Genomic DNA, 17190 nt, shown 5'->3' with positions numbered 1-17190 from the left:
AGTAGCTGGAGAGCAGACTATTATTCCATGTATAGTTTGCCCCATTTGCCTCACACTGAAACTTATTATTTTGGTGCTTATTAATTGCTTTGCATGTTATCATGATACTATGTTGTTTGACATCAATTGGTAAATTCTATGGTAAACTTCATAGAATACCCTCCCACACACACGTACACACTTGTTGGCTGTGCATGCAAATCTGCGAGCTGACAAATATTTAAGCCGATTTTCAGAAATTGAAAAGCATTAATCCTCAACAAGCACACATATTCACGCAGTCACCCTAGGACTGAGTGACTTATTAGTGGATTCACTAACATTTCAAGACAACATTGCTTTCTGGCAAAAGTAGAGACTTTGAAATCAAAGAGATCAGTGCTTAATTTCTGAATTCCCCTGTCAATAGCTGGGCTACTTTGATGAGCTTCCTTATCTGTAAAACAAAGGCAAAATTAGATAGATGATAGATGACAGATAGATAGACAGATAGATGATAAATAGAGTAGAGTTGTTTTAAGGACTGGAACACTTAAACTTATCTACTTATCTACCAGAGTTTCCTGGCCCATTAGGTAATAAATAGTAACAACTTTATTAATTATTATAATTGTCAGTGCTGCTTTAACTGAGGAGGTAAAAAACACAGGAGAAAAAGGATCTCTGCATTATATATATATACATATATGTATATGTATATATACACACACACATATATTCATAAATATATACACATATATTTTCATAAATATATATACACATATACACACATTATATATAAACATATATACATACACAATGTATAAATACACATTATAACATTATATATTCACATTATATATGTATAAACACATCATATATGTATTTGTTTTGTTTTGTTTTCATTAAGTAACCTCTATAGCCCCCATGGGGCTTGAACTCATGACCTGAAGATTAAGAAAAGCATACTCTACCAACTGAGCCAGCCAGCCACCCCATGCATTATATTTTTGTGCAAATATAATCCTCAGCGACTTGCTCAGAATAATGCATTTACCATTTCAAAATTCTCTGTTCAATAAGGTGTATAAGGGTTACTATCATTCCCTCACTCATTTGGCAAGTTGAACACACTATTTATTAACTCAGCAAATATGCTTTGAATACCTCATTCAATCATTAATTCCTTTACGTTTTCATTTATTTAGTCAGCCAGTCAGAAGGAATTCTCCAAGCTGCAGACACCAGGCTAGGCCCTGGGGAAATAAAGAAGATTACATAAAAGCCCTGGGGAGTTTGCAGGCTACTGAAAATAGGACGATGTGACAACACACGGTGACACATTTTTCTTGGGATCTGCTCTTTCCTTACAAATTTTTAGTGAGGAAAGTTTCAAGGATACTCACTCTGGGAGTCTTACTGATTATCTTTTCCTCGGGCTGCCCTTTGTTAAATTGAGATTAGAGGGGGTCACTCTCAATTCCTTTGGTAGAGCTAATGTTAGGCTATTGTTTCAGGGACCTTTGTATCTCTGAAAAAGAAGAGATTCTTGCTTCTTGTTTTCTTCTTTCACCAATACTCTCTGTTAATGAATAGGCTTTTTAATAATAGTGAAGTCCCATATAACTCCATACATTTTCCCCTATTACTAACATTTTGCATTAATATGGTACATTTGTTTCAATTAATGAACACCTTTATTAACCAGAGTCCATACCTCAAATTTTTTTGGTTTTTGTCTAATATCTTTTTTTCTTAATTCCAAGATTCCATATAGGGTACCATTTTACATTGAGAATTTTTGTCTTCCTCTTCTCTTCTTGGGTGTAACAGTGACTCAGACTTGCCTTGTTGGTTTTTTTTTTTTATGTTTATTTATTATTGAGACAGAAAGAAACAGAGCATGCGTGTGGGAGGGGCAGAGAGAGGGAGACACAGAATCCGAAGCAAACTCTAGGCTCTAAGCTGTCAGCACAGAGCCTAACGCGGGGCTGGAACCCACAACTGTGAGATCATGACCTGAGTCAAAGTCAGACACTTAACCCACTGAGCCACCCAGGTGCGCCTAGACTTGCCTTGTTTTTGGTGACCTTGACAGTTCTGAGGAATGATGGTCATTGTCATTGTAGGATTACCCTCTGTTGGAATTTGTCTAATATTTTCCTCATAGTTAGACTGAGGTTATGGGTTTGAGGGAAGAACACAAAGTCAAAGTGCCATTTCACCACATCGTATCATGGTCACTATTCCATCAAAATAATGTATGACTGCTGATGTTGGTCTTCATCACTCTGCTGATGCCATTTTTGTCAAGATTCTCTGCTGTAAAATTCCTGATGTTTCTCTCTTTCCATATTGATTCTTTGAAAGGAGGTTAGTATGCACCATCCGTATTTAATGAATAGGTAGTTATGCCTTACCTCCTTTAAGGTACTGAATCCTTGTAATTTATTTGGCATTCCTCTGCATGAGAGATTTGTCACATTTCCCTTCTCACTTATTTATTTATTTCTATCAGTATTGATTAGGGGATATTTATTTTATACTTTGGATTATAATCCTATACTTCTTTATTTGTTGTGCTGTTCACATTGTTCATATATATGTATATATTATTTTGTAATATGCTTTCTGAAAACCTTAAAACCATAAACTATGAATGTATCTGCAGGTTTCTAAACCTGCCCCCCACCTCCCAGGGGCACTTTAGAATGTGTGTTTTCAGCGAGCCTCTTTCTAGTGGACACTTATTTTCTTTTTGTTTTGTTTCCACTTTTTGTTGCCATGAATAATGATGTAACAAATACTCTTGTGACTGTATTGTATCCATGCCCACGAGAACTCCTCAGTATATTTTTAGAAACTTAGAATTATTGGGTAGAAGGAACCTAAAGAGCTAAATATTCTGAAATGTGTTGCCCAGCTCTTGTGAAGAGCACTTACAAAGGGGCCATTTTCACAGACCAGGATTTAGCCTACGAGTTGGACCTCTTTTTATCTTACATGCATACTCTGAATCCAGTGTCAAATGTGCCTTTCATTTTTTCCCAAAAACCATAAATTGGAGTTTAACAGTGCTGTTTCTAAAATTAAGGTAATTTAAAAGCTCTAAAACACATCCAAGAAGAATATATATGCTTCTGGAAGTAACTTGTCCTCTTCCTGTCTCTGTCTATCACCACCTTCCCCGGGAGACCTACATTTCTTACTTTTTAAATAGTTGGCAACTGCATGAGAGAGCTTTCAGATCCACAATGGTACTGAACTGAAGGAAAGGAAGTTACTTGCTTCCTTTGTCCCAGGCGACCTTGAAACCATTCTCTAGAACACTTGTTGGAATCTGGAGGCATCTAACTATGTTAGAAAACAGAACAATTCTATCATTTCATCTTCTGAACCTTGGACAGAAGGAACTCTATCTACTGGTTGTAAAACATATTTATTCATTAGATGAAGAATATTTTTCTAAACATGTCCTAATGCATCCTAATAAGATAACCCATTTTATATCTGGTTAGTTAATGCAGGAGAAGCAAAGCATGATGGTTTGGAGCTCAATCTCTATGAAGGGACACACTTCGGTTCAGATACTTTTTTTTATTTTAAGTTTATAGTGTGATATTGGATATGTTATCCGCCCTTTTTCGGCCCCAGTCTCCTTGTCTGTAAAATGTCAGTAACAGTAATCCTGTGTCAAATAGTATGATTATAAAGGTTTCACTGAGGCACTTAACACAATGCCAGGCATATAATATGTGTTCAGTACATATTACATATATTAGTGGTACAATGATGGTATGTCAGCGTACCATAGGTAATGGTTTCTTTACATCTTTATATGAAAGCATATGGTTAGGAGCAGAGCTAAAATCAAGCCCTATAAATTTGACAGAACACAGGCGTCCAGAACCTCACAAACCCTAACTGAACATTTTCTTCACTTTAGAGCAGCATAATGTTCACACAATTGGTGAAGTATTTATTTAGGGTTAATATTATGTATTGATAAAACATTATGGACGAACTGTTAATTAACTGCTAAATGCAGTATCATTTTCACCTCGGAAGGCTGGTCTCCAGTTAATGTTTCATTTGCAAATTAGTACTTATTTTACTTTAGTTAAAAAGAATCAAAAACGGCAATAAAATTCTTAGGGAATCTTTAAATAATAGAGGCTTTTTGTCCCTATGTGATGATGATCATTATGATAAGGAAATTTAGCAAACCTTATTTGTGGTTCAAACTTTGTATTTAACAGTGGATTCTCCTATTTCCTTATTTGATCTTCTCAAGAAGGCTTTTATGCACCCATTGTTATCTCTAGTTATACAAGAAGCTCACAGAAATTGGGCAGTTTGCATTCAATTACATAAAATCTGCCTGTGTCCTTTTACCCTACATGGAAGTGCCACTCTGCTACTGTTGCTATTAGGACTGAACCATCTGTAGCTCTTCAACTGGCTGCAGCAATTGTAGTGTCAAATACCAGACTAATGCACTCATACCATAAGAGTGTTCCCTCAGAGAAATCTGGTGTAGACACTGACCAGTAGAACAGGATCATGACTGCCTTTAGATCACTCAAAAAAAAAGTTTTCCTTTTTCTGTAACAGTGAGATTGCTTTTCTACAGAACTCATGAACATATCCACATTGTATCCCCATAGGACAATCTTATATTCCAAGCTCTTTGTATGAATATTTCAAGTTGGGGAAATGAAAGCAGCTAGCTGAACAGTCTGAAATTTTAACAAAGGCACTCTTTGCTGGTTTTGTTATTCTGCTTCACTGTGTTCTATTAAAAATGGCCACTGACAGGATTTTCTGAAATGAGGTTCAAGTTAAGAATAATCCCAAATATAAGCATCTTAGAAAACTGGTTCTCTGTACCAGTTGCTAGTTAAAAACTTAGAATAGCCTGGATTTAAGCTGTGGATAATGAGGTTTAAGAAATCCAGGGGAGAAATATAAGCTTTCTCAAATAGCACCAGTAATGAAAATTCTATTTATGGGCTAATAGTATAGAATTGAAGCACAGTTTCTACTAGGGTGTGAAGAACTTTAATTTAACTTCCAATTCAAGTTGGAACGAGGCCAAATGGTTAACAAATGTATACTCTGTCTCCGGATAAAATTAATGGATGCTCACTCAGTAAAAGCATAATGATGAGAGAAAATGGAGTAAAAATCTTTATTTATGGCAATGCTTATTTAAGAAGCACAAGACTAGAGGTGGAGAGGAACAAAGAAAGAGGAAACTTTGCTGTTATTATTTGGTAGTATTTCACTACTGTGAGGACCCACGTTTCAGGCAAACTTGATTTAGCAAATAGTAACACAATCAGAAAGGGCTTTTGCAGAGTTCCTTTTGAAATACAAGGCTGATGAGTAAGACCTATGGTCTGAGGAAACTTTGGGTAAGACAGTGGCTTCAGATTCGTTTTCTTATTGAGATTTATATCCAAGCTCAATTTCTACATTATGTTTGGGAATACTTTAAAAAAAATAGGATAACATTATGGATAACGTTAGGATAACAGCACCATTTATTTTGACTTTCCTTCTGTAACAGCACAGTTTCAAGAGATTTAATGATCATCTCCGTTGAAGACTGCTCAAAGATCCCCCTTGCATCATGGCGTTCTTCATGTATAAATATTTATAAACTATGCATTTTAAATAGACCACTTGTTTTAAACTAGGATGAACTGCCAGTGAATATTTCATCACTAACATCACCAACATGGACAGACGAAATAGATCTTAGGGACAATGCCGAAGACACTGTAGAAGAAATAGTTTAGTAGTGTTTATAATTGAATGGGTGTCAACTCAAAGAGTTGGAAGGTGAATCACAATAAATTAGCCTGTACTGGAAGTCTAAGTGGAAAAGAATTGGCAGGTAATAATTTAGCAGAAATTACCTGTCTCAACGTGAATTCCATTCCAAAAAGGTAATTAGAATCGTTAACAGCTGCCAGCTGAGTATTTAACTCAGATGACAAATGGAAGCCATCTGTCACAATGCCTGGTACATAGTAAGCACTCAATTAATGAATATTAATATGCATAAAAATGCTCGGCTTACACAGGATTTTGTTTCTCATTGGAGAACTATGTATAATTCCTTTCCTCCCTACCACCATGGTCTTTGGTGATTAACCAGGTTGGACAACAAAGGTACGTCACAGCAAAACATGTAGTATCTCACCTGAGAGATCTCTGCCCTCAGGGTGAGGAAATAAGCATGATCACTAGGATCGGGGCAATATCATCCCAGAAGCCTGTATACAAAGCGGTGAGAAGCGGGAAACTTACTTCTAGAGTCCTACGGGTAGGTTTTTGTACCTATTTCATTCACAATGTGGAGATCTCATTTTAATTTACACATGGTACATAAATTAATTTATGTTGAGTGCATAGTGATATAGAGTCTTTAACAGAGAACAGAATTCTCTGGATTGAATCATTGAATCCTCACAAAATCCTGTGAATGCTGTGCTATTATTAATTCCCATTCCACAAATGAGGGTATTCATAATTGTAAAGGTGGAATAAAATATTGCTGATACAGAGCTGATAAGAGCTACATTCTGTTCTGTACTGAATAAATAGTATTCTATCATGGTAGCCCTATTATTGTAATTATTATAATTATTATTTACATAGCACAGTATGTCTTAGAAAACAAACCTGCATTAAAACACTAAACTCATTACTAAAATAATTTTATTTTTTGTAGATTCCAGTTCTTCCCACCCACTGTCCATTTGGGATGTCTTTAGAAAAGACAGAGGGTGTGAAATCTAAAGCAGTTCATTTAGTTTCTTCATAAGAAGTTTCAGGACAAAATGGAAACTTTTGATTAAAATGCATATGTATTTTTATGTAATCTGTGTTTTGCACTTATTCTATCTCTATATATCACATTACCTGGTGATAATCAGGAGGATAATGGCATTCATATTTAGCAGTGACATAACAAATCTGAAAACAAAATCTCAGCATTTAATCAGTACTGTGAATTCTTATAAAACTGATTTTTCTCCCATTAGTAATTTTAACATGAAATGTAGTCACAAAATACACTGTTAAGACTTCTTTTTTTAAAAAAACTTTTAAAATATTTGAGTGATTGTTTTTGATAGTTTAGTTGCCTTAAGAATTCTAATGTATGGATTATAAAATGTAATGTCCAGAAGGAATCCACCATATTGGTTCTTTTTTTTTAAGTTTATTTATTTTGAGAGAGAGAGAGAGAGCACACACACGCATGAGCAGGAAAGTGGCAGAGAGAGGGCAAAAGACTAAATCCCAAGCAGACTCTGTACTGTCAGCACAGTGCCCAACACAGGGCTGAGTCTCATAGACCATGAGATCATGACCTAAGCCGAAATCAACAATTGGACACCTAACCAATTTAGCCACCCAGGAGTGCCAGCAATCCACCATTTTGTATAATTCAGTCACACAGATAGCCTCTAATCCAGGCATTCAGAATCTATTTGTCAAGTCTTTTGTCGGGGGGATGGGGGTTAAAAGCATCAGGAAGATAACTCAAACAAGCTTAAGCCAAAAAAAAAAAAGAAGGGGGAGAAGGATGTATTGACTTCCAGAAATGTTCAAAGAGAGATTTTGGGGGCAGGACATCAGGCATGACTTGACCTAGGCGTGCGAAGAATTCCAAGATTCTTGCCTTTGTGGTAGCTTGAGCTTTCCAAGATACTGACTCCATTTGGTGGGAAATTGTTGCCTAGAAGTTCCAAGTCTCCATTCTGTCTGAGAAAGCCACAGTGAAAAAAGATTCTATTTTCAACAGGTCTTTCAAAAGCATTCACAGAATTGAGTATTGTTTTCTCTGAATTGGATTCTCATAATTGACCACTCCCAGTGACTGTGGTGCACCTGCTTCTAATGGCAAGACCTTAATCTTGTGCTCTCTCCTAAAGCCAGAAGTGTAGTGCCCCCAATTCAAATCAGATGAAGTAAAGATAGAAAGCTTTGATTTTTCAAAGGAAAATCAAAATACAGACAGAAACCAACCAGTCAGCCAACCAAACGTGGGTCCATTGCAGATTGAGAATTTAGAACTCTAATTCTAATACTCTTCTTCATAATTCAGTAATCTTATTTTAGAAGCCAGTACACTGAATCTTATAACCTTCTCCATATTAAATGGTTTGTGGGAGATGATTTATCACTCCACCCCCAAATGAGGTAAAAAAAAAAAGATGTTCTTTTTTTATGTGAGAAACCTATCTCTGTGTTCAGCCCTCTATCTTTTCTACATTTCTACATTCCTTGCCTTGTGCTATTATTCTGGTGTAATTTAGATCTTGTGTGTTTCACAGCCATGGCTTTTCATGAGGATTCTACTGCTCAGTTTTGGTCTTGTTTTCCACTGATGTTTAATACCCAGTATACCATTTCTATGTGTGTCTAATGGCCAGATAGACATACCATACTGAGAATTATTTAAGGGTTTCTTAAAATCAATATTATAATTAAAGTAGAACAAAGCCAGAGCATACTGGGAATTCTAGTAAATTGGTTTTCCAAGAAGCAGACCTTGAAAGGAGAATTTTTTGCAAATGGTTTGTTAGAAGAGTTTTTACTAAGAATGGGAGAATGAAGACGTGGGACAGGGAAGGAAGAGAGGCCAAGCAGAGTAGGGTATCTGGAAGTTAAATTTGATTCAGTCCCGTAAGGGAGCTCTGGAGAGGGTGCAGGTCACCCCGGAGAGATGTCCCACCAACAAGGGCAGAGGAAAGAATATTTGTATCACAGCACCCAGACAGTTGTTGATTAAGAGCTACCCCTGCGGTTATGTAAATACCTACCTGCTTTCACCTCTTTGTAAAGGGGAAGTTAGCTACAGGAACTTGAGGATAGGTATCAAAAAGAGATGCAGATACTAAATGTTGAGGGTAATAGCACTGCAGAGTCTGGGGTGGCTAAGGGATCTGAAGGCACAAAGGTAGAGTACTGACGTTGTCTGGTATATCTCTATAGGATATGCCGTTTCATCTATTAAGGGGGAAAAGCTCATCCAGAGAGACTCCAGTGCTATCACTAAGTTCTGGAGAAAGTAGGAATAGTTAGGATGAGTGGGACTTGTTCTTTTTGTCCCCACTTAATTTGGACACTTAAAATGGAGAGCCACTTTTGTAAAGCCACAAATGCCAAAGGTATCAGTGGATGATCTTCCAATAGCTGTGGGGTCTGTATTGCTTCATGATTAAGTACATAGGTGTTAAGGCAAAGAAACTTGGAAATAAGTCCCGGCTCTGCCACTTTTAGTTATAGGAAAAGTAAATGAAATTATCTTTGAATACATATTATGTGACACATAGTTTGTGGTTAATAAGCAGTATCTATTTATTGTGATATTATTACAATTATTGTGTCAAACTGACTCAGATTTAGATATTTAGTTATGTTAAAAATTGACTGCTGTCTTCAAAATCATAACTTCAAAATTACAGAACTGGGAAATAGTCTTTACTGATTTGTTTTGTCTGAATGCCTTAGGTTAAAAGCTTTTTTTAGTTGGATACTTTTCATGTATTGGTCATAAACCTCAGAGAGACACGGTAACAAGAGAAAAACAGGAAAGGACCATGAATTTAGACTAGACAAGTATCCGGGCCTCTATTTATTTTTCTCTTTTGTGAGTAAATTTTCTTATAAATTTTTATTATGTGGGCAATGCATGCTTTTGTAGGAAAATAAAGAAAATAGAGATTAGCAGAAAAAAGAAAAATAAAGGTATTAATATTATTACTACTTACAGATGATAACTACTGTCTTCACACATGTACAACATATATTTAAATTTTTTTTATGATAGGGCATATATTATAAAATTTACCAGACTTGGTGAAGGTTTTCCTACATGAATAAATTTTCTTCTGGAACTTCATTTTTATTTGTAGCTTTGTATTCCATAAAATGAATACATAAGAAACCAGTTGTCTGAGGTTAATTGTTGGCAGGAATATGCTATTCTACTAAAATGTCAACCTAAATTTCTAGTACGTAGCAAGGCTTTTTAAAAGGACAAACACTAAGGTTATCATAACAATTATTTTTATTTGGTGTTTAAAGAACTCAAGTTACATTTTTAACTATATACTAATTCTGAGAAGAAGTGACAAATCATACCCTGGGGGATAGGTCTTCTGACAAATACATTTGGGTACATGGATGACTTTCTACATTGTTTATGCCTTTGATTTGCATGGAAGGGCTATCATTGCCAATAAAAACTTCCTTGGACTTCATCAGTTTGGTTAATTTGAAGCCTCTACTGTGTCACAATCATCACCATCACCAATGTTCTTCAGTGTTTACTACTCAAATGCCACAAATCATAGTCAACCACTTTGTATTGCATTGGATGGTTTCCCCACATTATTTTTGTCGACTTAAAGAAATTCTGTATCTTTGAAAAAGTTTACAATTTGACTTTGCAAAATTATTTGCTTTCATTATTATTATTAATTTAAAATATATTTAGAATAGAAACATTTAAATCCTCTAGAAGGGAAAGAAGAATGACTTGACAGTAGGAAAGGAAAGATGTTAATGTAAATATATTAGGGATTGAGATTACAATCCTGCTGTAACTTTACATAGAGCCTGTAAATCTTTTTGTTAACATTTATTTATTTTTGAGACACAGAGAGATAGAGCATGAGCAGGAGAGGGGCAGAGAGAGAGGGAGACACAGAATCCGAAGCAGGCTCCAGGCTCTGAGCTGTCAGCCCAGAGCCCAAGTTGGGCTCTAATTTACAAACTCTGAGATCATGACCTGAGCTGAAGTCAGATGCTCAACCAACTGAGCCACCCAGGCTCCCCATTCTTTATATACTATCTGTAGAAAGCAAGGTCTTTCTCACCACAAATTTCTAAATTCATCACTTTTTGTTAGCCCTTAGATTCAGATATTATATAATTATATAAACATATTTGGCTATTTTAAAAGATATTCATATTAGACTAAAGATATTAGATGTAAGATATTAAGCTAAACCTATAAATAAAGGAACTCCACAAATTTTAATGGTGCAATGTAAAGTTATCTTTTATTTATTTATTTTTGGTTTTCATTTTAAATAAGTTATAAATGAGTACATTCTTTTGAGGATAATGAAACCTATACTCCCTATTATATAGTACTGGTCCTGCTTGATAATCTAACTCATTCATCACATAGGTCTTCAGTTATCAACTAGTACCAATTTAGCTATAGAGGAATCTGTATTTTCTCCTTAGAACCTATAATATATAGAGGAAGCTTGCCTACTCTTAAATGTCACATGCTCACAAAGACTTTCCTGACCACCATATTTACATTGATAAAATCTTGTTCCTATTTCTGAACCTTTTTCCTTTTTTCAGTTCCTACAATTTACAAATGTATTATTATTTATTATTTATTTATCGTATGTTTCTCCACTGGTCTCAAGCAACATGAGGGCAGAGAATGTATCTATTTTATTCATCGATTTATTCCCTGATAATAATAGTACCATGATCTGCACGCAGCAGGCAACTTAAGAAGTATTATAAATTGCTGGATGAGTGAATGGTGAATGATTGAATGATCTGAAAAGTAGTCATAATATAATAGATTGATTGAAAAATTTTCCTTGAGAAGTGTTCTTAAGGACACTCTTACTTTAGCCTGCTGTCATAAAGACTAAATCGTCTTCTATTCTAATGAGGTATAACTGTTTAGTCCAGTCCCCGATATTAGTTGGAGGAGGTTGGATGGAAACCCGTTGCCAGGGAAAGTCAAGTACAGCAAATCCCAAGCTATTCTTGAAATCCCGAACTTTCAACAGGAAGATGAAGGCTTCTATGAGTGCATTGCAGGCAACCTTCGAGGAAAAAACCTTGCAAAGGGTCAACTCATTTTCTATGGTAAGCTAATAGAATTTCAAAAGGTATATGAAATATTTGGTAATATCCTTCATAGGAAATAGTGAAAGTCATTAGCATGGTGTGGAAAAGTGTCATAGGAGAAATAAAGAAGACACATGTCTAGGTTAGCATATTTAATACAGTGATGGGCAGATGGGAATGACCATTTGTAAAATACGCTTTTAATTCCATCATGGTCCTTGCATGCTGTTGTTTATTACAATTGTCTTGAAAATATCAGCAGTGTCATGGTAAAGCTATAAAAGTTTATAACACAAAGTACCATAGAATTCAATATATTTCCCATAAAACATTCAGCAACAGCCCATGACAATCTTAATTATAATTCTCAGTAGAATTCACAAAAGGAGAGACTGACAGGAGAAATATAATACTGAATGGTATTTTTCAGTATTTGTTTCTATTTCCCAGATTTTGTCTGTTCATATGTAGATAATAGAAAACTACACAAAAATATGTGTTTGTCTCAAATTTCAGAACCTCAAATGAAAGCATATATTATATAAAAATTGTCTTCATGTCTTTTCATTCAAGCCAAAATACACAGTTACATAAAATTTGCTTCCTTTTTTTTAATAGTAAATAAACCATAAAGCATACCCCAGAATTATCAAAATGTTTAGTGTTGAACTTCTTTGCTAAATTTAATATATCAGTACTGGAGAACTTTTTAAGACTGTATTTATACATGACCAAAAATACTTTTCTATGTGATATGTGTCTGTGTGACATGTTTACAAACAATGATAAAGTAATTGAAGAAAACATATATTTTTTTCATAACTGGAAAAATCTAAGGTATTGTAATTATCTCATAGAAATGGCAATTGAGTATCCAGTAGGGAGAACATATTGTGCATTGAATATATTATTTTCCATTTCCTTCAGAATTTCCTATTTTAACCTTGAATAAAAAGTACTCGTTTATATATAGAATGTGATATCCTGCTGATTATTCCTCTACAGTTGTAGCCATATATACATGTATTTTTTAAACAGTCTTTCAAAGGTAGCATCCATTGTAAATAAAATAGTAGGGATGTGACTGGGAGTTTTTTAGTGGCACCAAGACATTAAAGCCTTTGGCTAGTTTTTAACAGAGATTTCACTTTTCTAATAAGTAGACAAAGATATAACCAAGTGATTAACCAGAAAATGAAGGTATCTATAAGCCAGAAATCAGGAAGAAAGTGCTTTCTCCCACATCTATACAGAAACTCTTAGCTTACACAGCAGATTTTACAAATATTAATTCGTGTGATTCTTAATGATAGTAAGAGGCAGAAATATGTGTCATTAGCCTTTTAAGGACTCCACAGGGTCCTTTTAGGGTAATAACAGATAATTGGTCAATAAGACAAATATTGTACTTCTTATTAACCTATTAATTTACTTGTTATCATGCTCCCAAAGGAGCAGAGTATTGACTCAAGTACCTGAGAATTGTATAATACCTGACAATTTTAAGAAAAGAGTCAGTTTTATTATATTGCAGTGTTTAAATTAGAATTCAAAACCCTATACCTCGATATTGCTTCTTTATTACCTCCAAAAGAAATTTTGAAGTATCATTATTATAGAAAATGATATCATTATAATAATATCATTATAGAAAATGAAACCTATTCAGAGAAGTTAAGTGACTTTCCATAATCACTCGATACGGAAAGAAATAAAATCTAAAATCCAAGCTCATATAGTTGACCTGAAATCCCCAAGTCCTCTCTTCCATGCATTTCCTACATAGCTGAAGATTTAAAACTTTAGTCTTCAGAATTTGAAGCATCCAAAGAATTTACATACTAACAAAATAAATATGTTTTCAAGTTATAATTATTGCGTTAAACCAAAAATTATATGTAATTCAAACCTTTACAAACGATGTGAATCTTATATGAGCATGTATTTCTTCTCCCAGGTCAAACATTTGTTAAGAAAATTTCTCAACAGTCATCTACAGATTATAAAATTTTGCTAATAACAGTCAGAAACATGATTCAACTTCATCATACATCTACTTCATCTAAGTCCTGCCTTGATTTGTCCCTCAAAACTATGATAAGTATAGTCTGTAACTGGAAGTTGTCCTGATTTCCAGAGGTGGTAATCCCAAGCTTAGTTTTTACTACACTGAGACAAGATTCCTTCTTCTCAATGACCAGCTCTCTTAAGGACCTTTTATCTAGTGGAAGCAGATGTTGCCGTGGGGAACCCTGGAAGTCAGAGATACTCATACAACTTTCAAAGACTCTCAGTCACACTTCTTTCTCCAACCACTGAGACAGTGACCAGCTCTAGGTTTTATAAGTGTAACCTGACAGAACCTCATCTTAGGTGCCACACCAAGTCCATCTTGTTTCCACCTTCAGTTTTCTTTGTTCTCTTAGAGCCTACTCAGCATTTAAGCACACACAACCTGGATGTGCTAATATATACCATCTATACTAACCTTGAATGATGGTGGACAAGAGCCAATGAACAAATGCTTCCTCTTCCTTTCCCTCAGTATGCAATTATAAAGACTCCTTAGAAGTTCACAGAAGATTGAGTAACAGTGGCCCATCTTGTTGACGAACTTAATAACTGCCCCTTGCATTGCCTCTTTCCTTCCTTATTGACTATTCCTTTTACTGACACCTTACCTTTGGACTGGCATTCCCAACAGACAACCTGAACACAGCCCCTTGACTTAGGCTCTGCTTTCGGGGTTCAAAGTTTGGCTTCTCTATTTCTTAACTAAGTCTCCTTGAGCAGGTTATCTAACATGTCTGCAAAAATCCTCTGCAAATGATTAGAGGGAGAATTAACTGTGTTGCATATCTAGCTTCTAAGAGGCAATTCCAAAGGAAATTTCATTCACTCATACATATCTGAGGACAAACCTAAATAAAAGAGGGATAAATGACACAGCTAGGCTGCTTCCTACCATCTTATAAAGAACATTTCATTTGTACCCAACCTGTTTTTATGAATGATCGTAAGGATAATACTACCTAACACCTAAATAACACTTCAAGGTCAGTTAAACCAGTTGTTTTTTTGCCTCCATACAATGCAGAATTTTCTCATATTACAAAATAAGGTTTTGGATAATGGATGCCCAGGATTAAATTTAGGTGCTGAACTTACATAAAACTCCAAAGTTCTCATTTCCTATCAAGAGTTTTATGTTGGGAAAAAACTTGGACTACAATCCTACTAAAGTATGATAAGGCTCATATTTGAATTGTGCTTCAAGCTATTGAATTATAATTATGTCTGATATAGATAAACTTACTTTGAGTTAGTTCAGACCAAATATAATCATGGGCCTTTGCTCACAGTGGGTTCTGATTTGGTACACATTTTCTAACTTGCCCTGTGTACTAATATTTACCATGAAATTATTCTCTGGCCTTGTTCTGCATTGAACAACCCCCAGGTTGCTATCAGAATGACAAAAGGCAAACATTTATGCCAAAAGACCACTGATATTTCCAAGATTTCTGTTGCTCCACATTGAGGCCTCTGCATTTCCCTTCCCTCAAATCCTGTGTTTTCAGTACAGTTGGACCCAGTTAGCTTTGTATTTCTGCTTTCTATAGTCCTTGGAATGTTGCACAATGTTTTGGATGATTGAGTTGCCAAGAAGTTGTTCTTGTCTATTTTTGAAATAGCCCCACCAGAATGGGAACAAAAAATCCAAAATACTTACCTGTCTATCTACGACAGTTTGTTTTGGGAATGCAAAGCTAGTGGAAAGCCAAATCCTTGGTACACGTGGTTAAAGAATGGTGAACGCCTGACTCCAGAGGTAAGCAACTGGGTTGATATTAAAATCTCCCCTATTGTCCTGGGGAAATTTTGTTACTACCAGTAATGGCTAATGTTTATGGAATGCTTAGTAGGAGCAAGAAAATGTAGTATACTTTTCACATGCACTAATTTATATAATACTTAAGTAAGCTCAATGAAGCTATTAATATTATCCCCATTTTTCAAATGAGAAAATTAAAGGCAGAGAGGACAACTAGCAAAAGGTCACACACTACTCAGTGATGCATCCACATTCAGATATCACCATCACCATCACCATCACCATCACCATCACCATCACCATCTTAATTTACATCCACCAAACTGCCGTGTGAGCCAGGTCTTATGTAAATAGTTCCCCATGCATTATCTTACTGTATCCTCATGACAGTTTCATGAGAGAGATGCTAGTACGATTTCTTCCATAGACGACGAAAATTGGTTTCCGAGAGGTTAAGTCACTTGTCCAAAGTCACACAGTAGCCAGTAAATATTAGAATTTGTTCTAACCATAGTCTGATTCCAGAATCTGAGCTCTTAAACATTAACCAGTACCTTGCTTTTATGAAAACTAATGATTCTAAACCCATGGCAAGTGGAGACCTGAGGCAGTTATCCACATTTTTCCATTTGGAGCATAGTTTATTGTACAGTATACTGAAAATGAGACAAAATTGACTTTTTTCATCACATTATCCAAATAATTGTGTTAATTCTCTTTTACTTTGCACTTGTAGGCACAGCTAGGGACACAAAGAACATCTAGTGTTTAGAAGCTGAAAATAATTCTCTTCTTTGTTCTGGTTTTAGTGGAGTTTTCTTCTTGAATACCTTTTGCATAGAACATTTTCTGTTTCTTCCTGCCTACTTTTATTACCTTTAAAGGATGGTAATAGATATACTAAAATATTTTCTTAAAATTATATTTGCTCTATTAAACTATTTAATTAGGTGCACTCTAAATTGTATTTCTGTTTTCCAAATGGGACTCTGTAACAGATTTTGGCAGTTTAAGCATACTATGGTAGACTGCAGAAAAGGAGAATTTAGCTCCTCCAACTTATGACTCAATTAGAACTTTATAAAGTCATTATTTTTCAGGTCTTTGGGAGACCTTATGACGGAAAGCCAAGGAAATTTCTAATCATTATATTCATCTCTAACTTTATTATTAACCATATATTCTGGAATAATTGGAAGGGTAGAATCATCCAAGTTATTTTATATACCATGTAACAGAAAGGTAACATACACTCTATGCAGACAATTCCAGTTTTCAAAGAAATGAGAGAACATACAATATACTAACTACGAAAATTGTAGGAAGGATATTTCTTTTTTTAACTTCAAAACCTGCTTGGAATCTTGGAGTTTATTAAGCTCCATCTTCATAGGCATCAGTACTCACACACCAAAATGTCATATGTTGTAGATGCGCAAACGTTTAATAATGCATTCTGGGTAAGA

The 17190-nt window shown here is 35.1% G+C and overlaps 1 protein-coding gene and 1 long non-coding RNA gene across 3 annotated transcripts in view; both read left to right on the top strand.

Annotated features, from left to right (window-relative positions):
- CNTN6 (contactin 6) overlaps nucleotides 1–17190 on the top strand; it is a 288847-nt gene that overhangs the window by 194727 nt on the left and 76930 nt on the right. The window contains exons 8-9 of the mRNA XM_029917072.1: nucleotides 11723–11907; nucleotides 15585–15721. Of these exons, the coding sequence (XP_029772932.1) occupies nucleotides 11723–11907; nucleotides 15585–15721 (322 nt within the window). The remainder of the gene's footprint in view (nucleotides 1–11722; nucleotides 11908–15584; nucleotides 15722–17190) is intronic.
- LOC115275318 lies at nucleotides 2105–6820 on the top strand. Of its 2 annotated transcripts, none has more exons than XR_003901486.1 (3): nucleotides 2105–2352; nucleotides 5552–5881; nucleotides 6722–6820. It is a non-coding gene; the product is annotated as an uncharacterized LOC115275318 (long non-coding RNA). The 2 variants fall into 2 exon arrangements; XR_003901485.1 differs by having other exon boundaries at nucleotides 5552–5933.

This window comes from Suricata suricatta, chromosome 12, assembly GCF_006229205.1.
Source record: "Suricata suricatta isolate VVHF042 chromosome 12, meerkat_22Aug2017_6uvM2_HiC, whole genome shotgun sequence".
NCBI classification, from domain to species: Eukaryota; Metazoa; Chordata; class Mammalia; order Carnivora; family Herpestidae; genus Suricata; species Suricata suricatta.
This window is presented reverse-complemented; position numbering and strand designations above follow the sequence as displayed.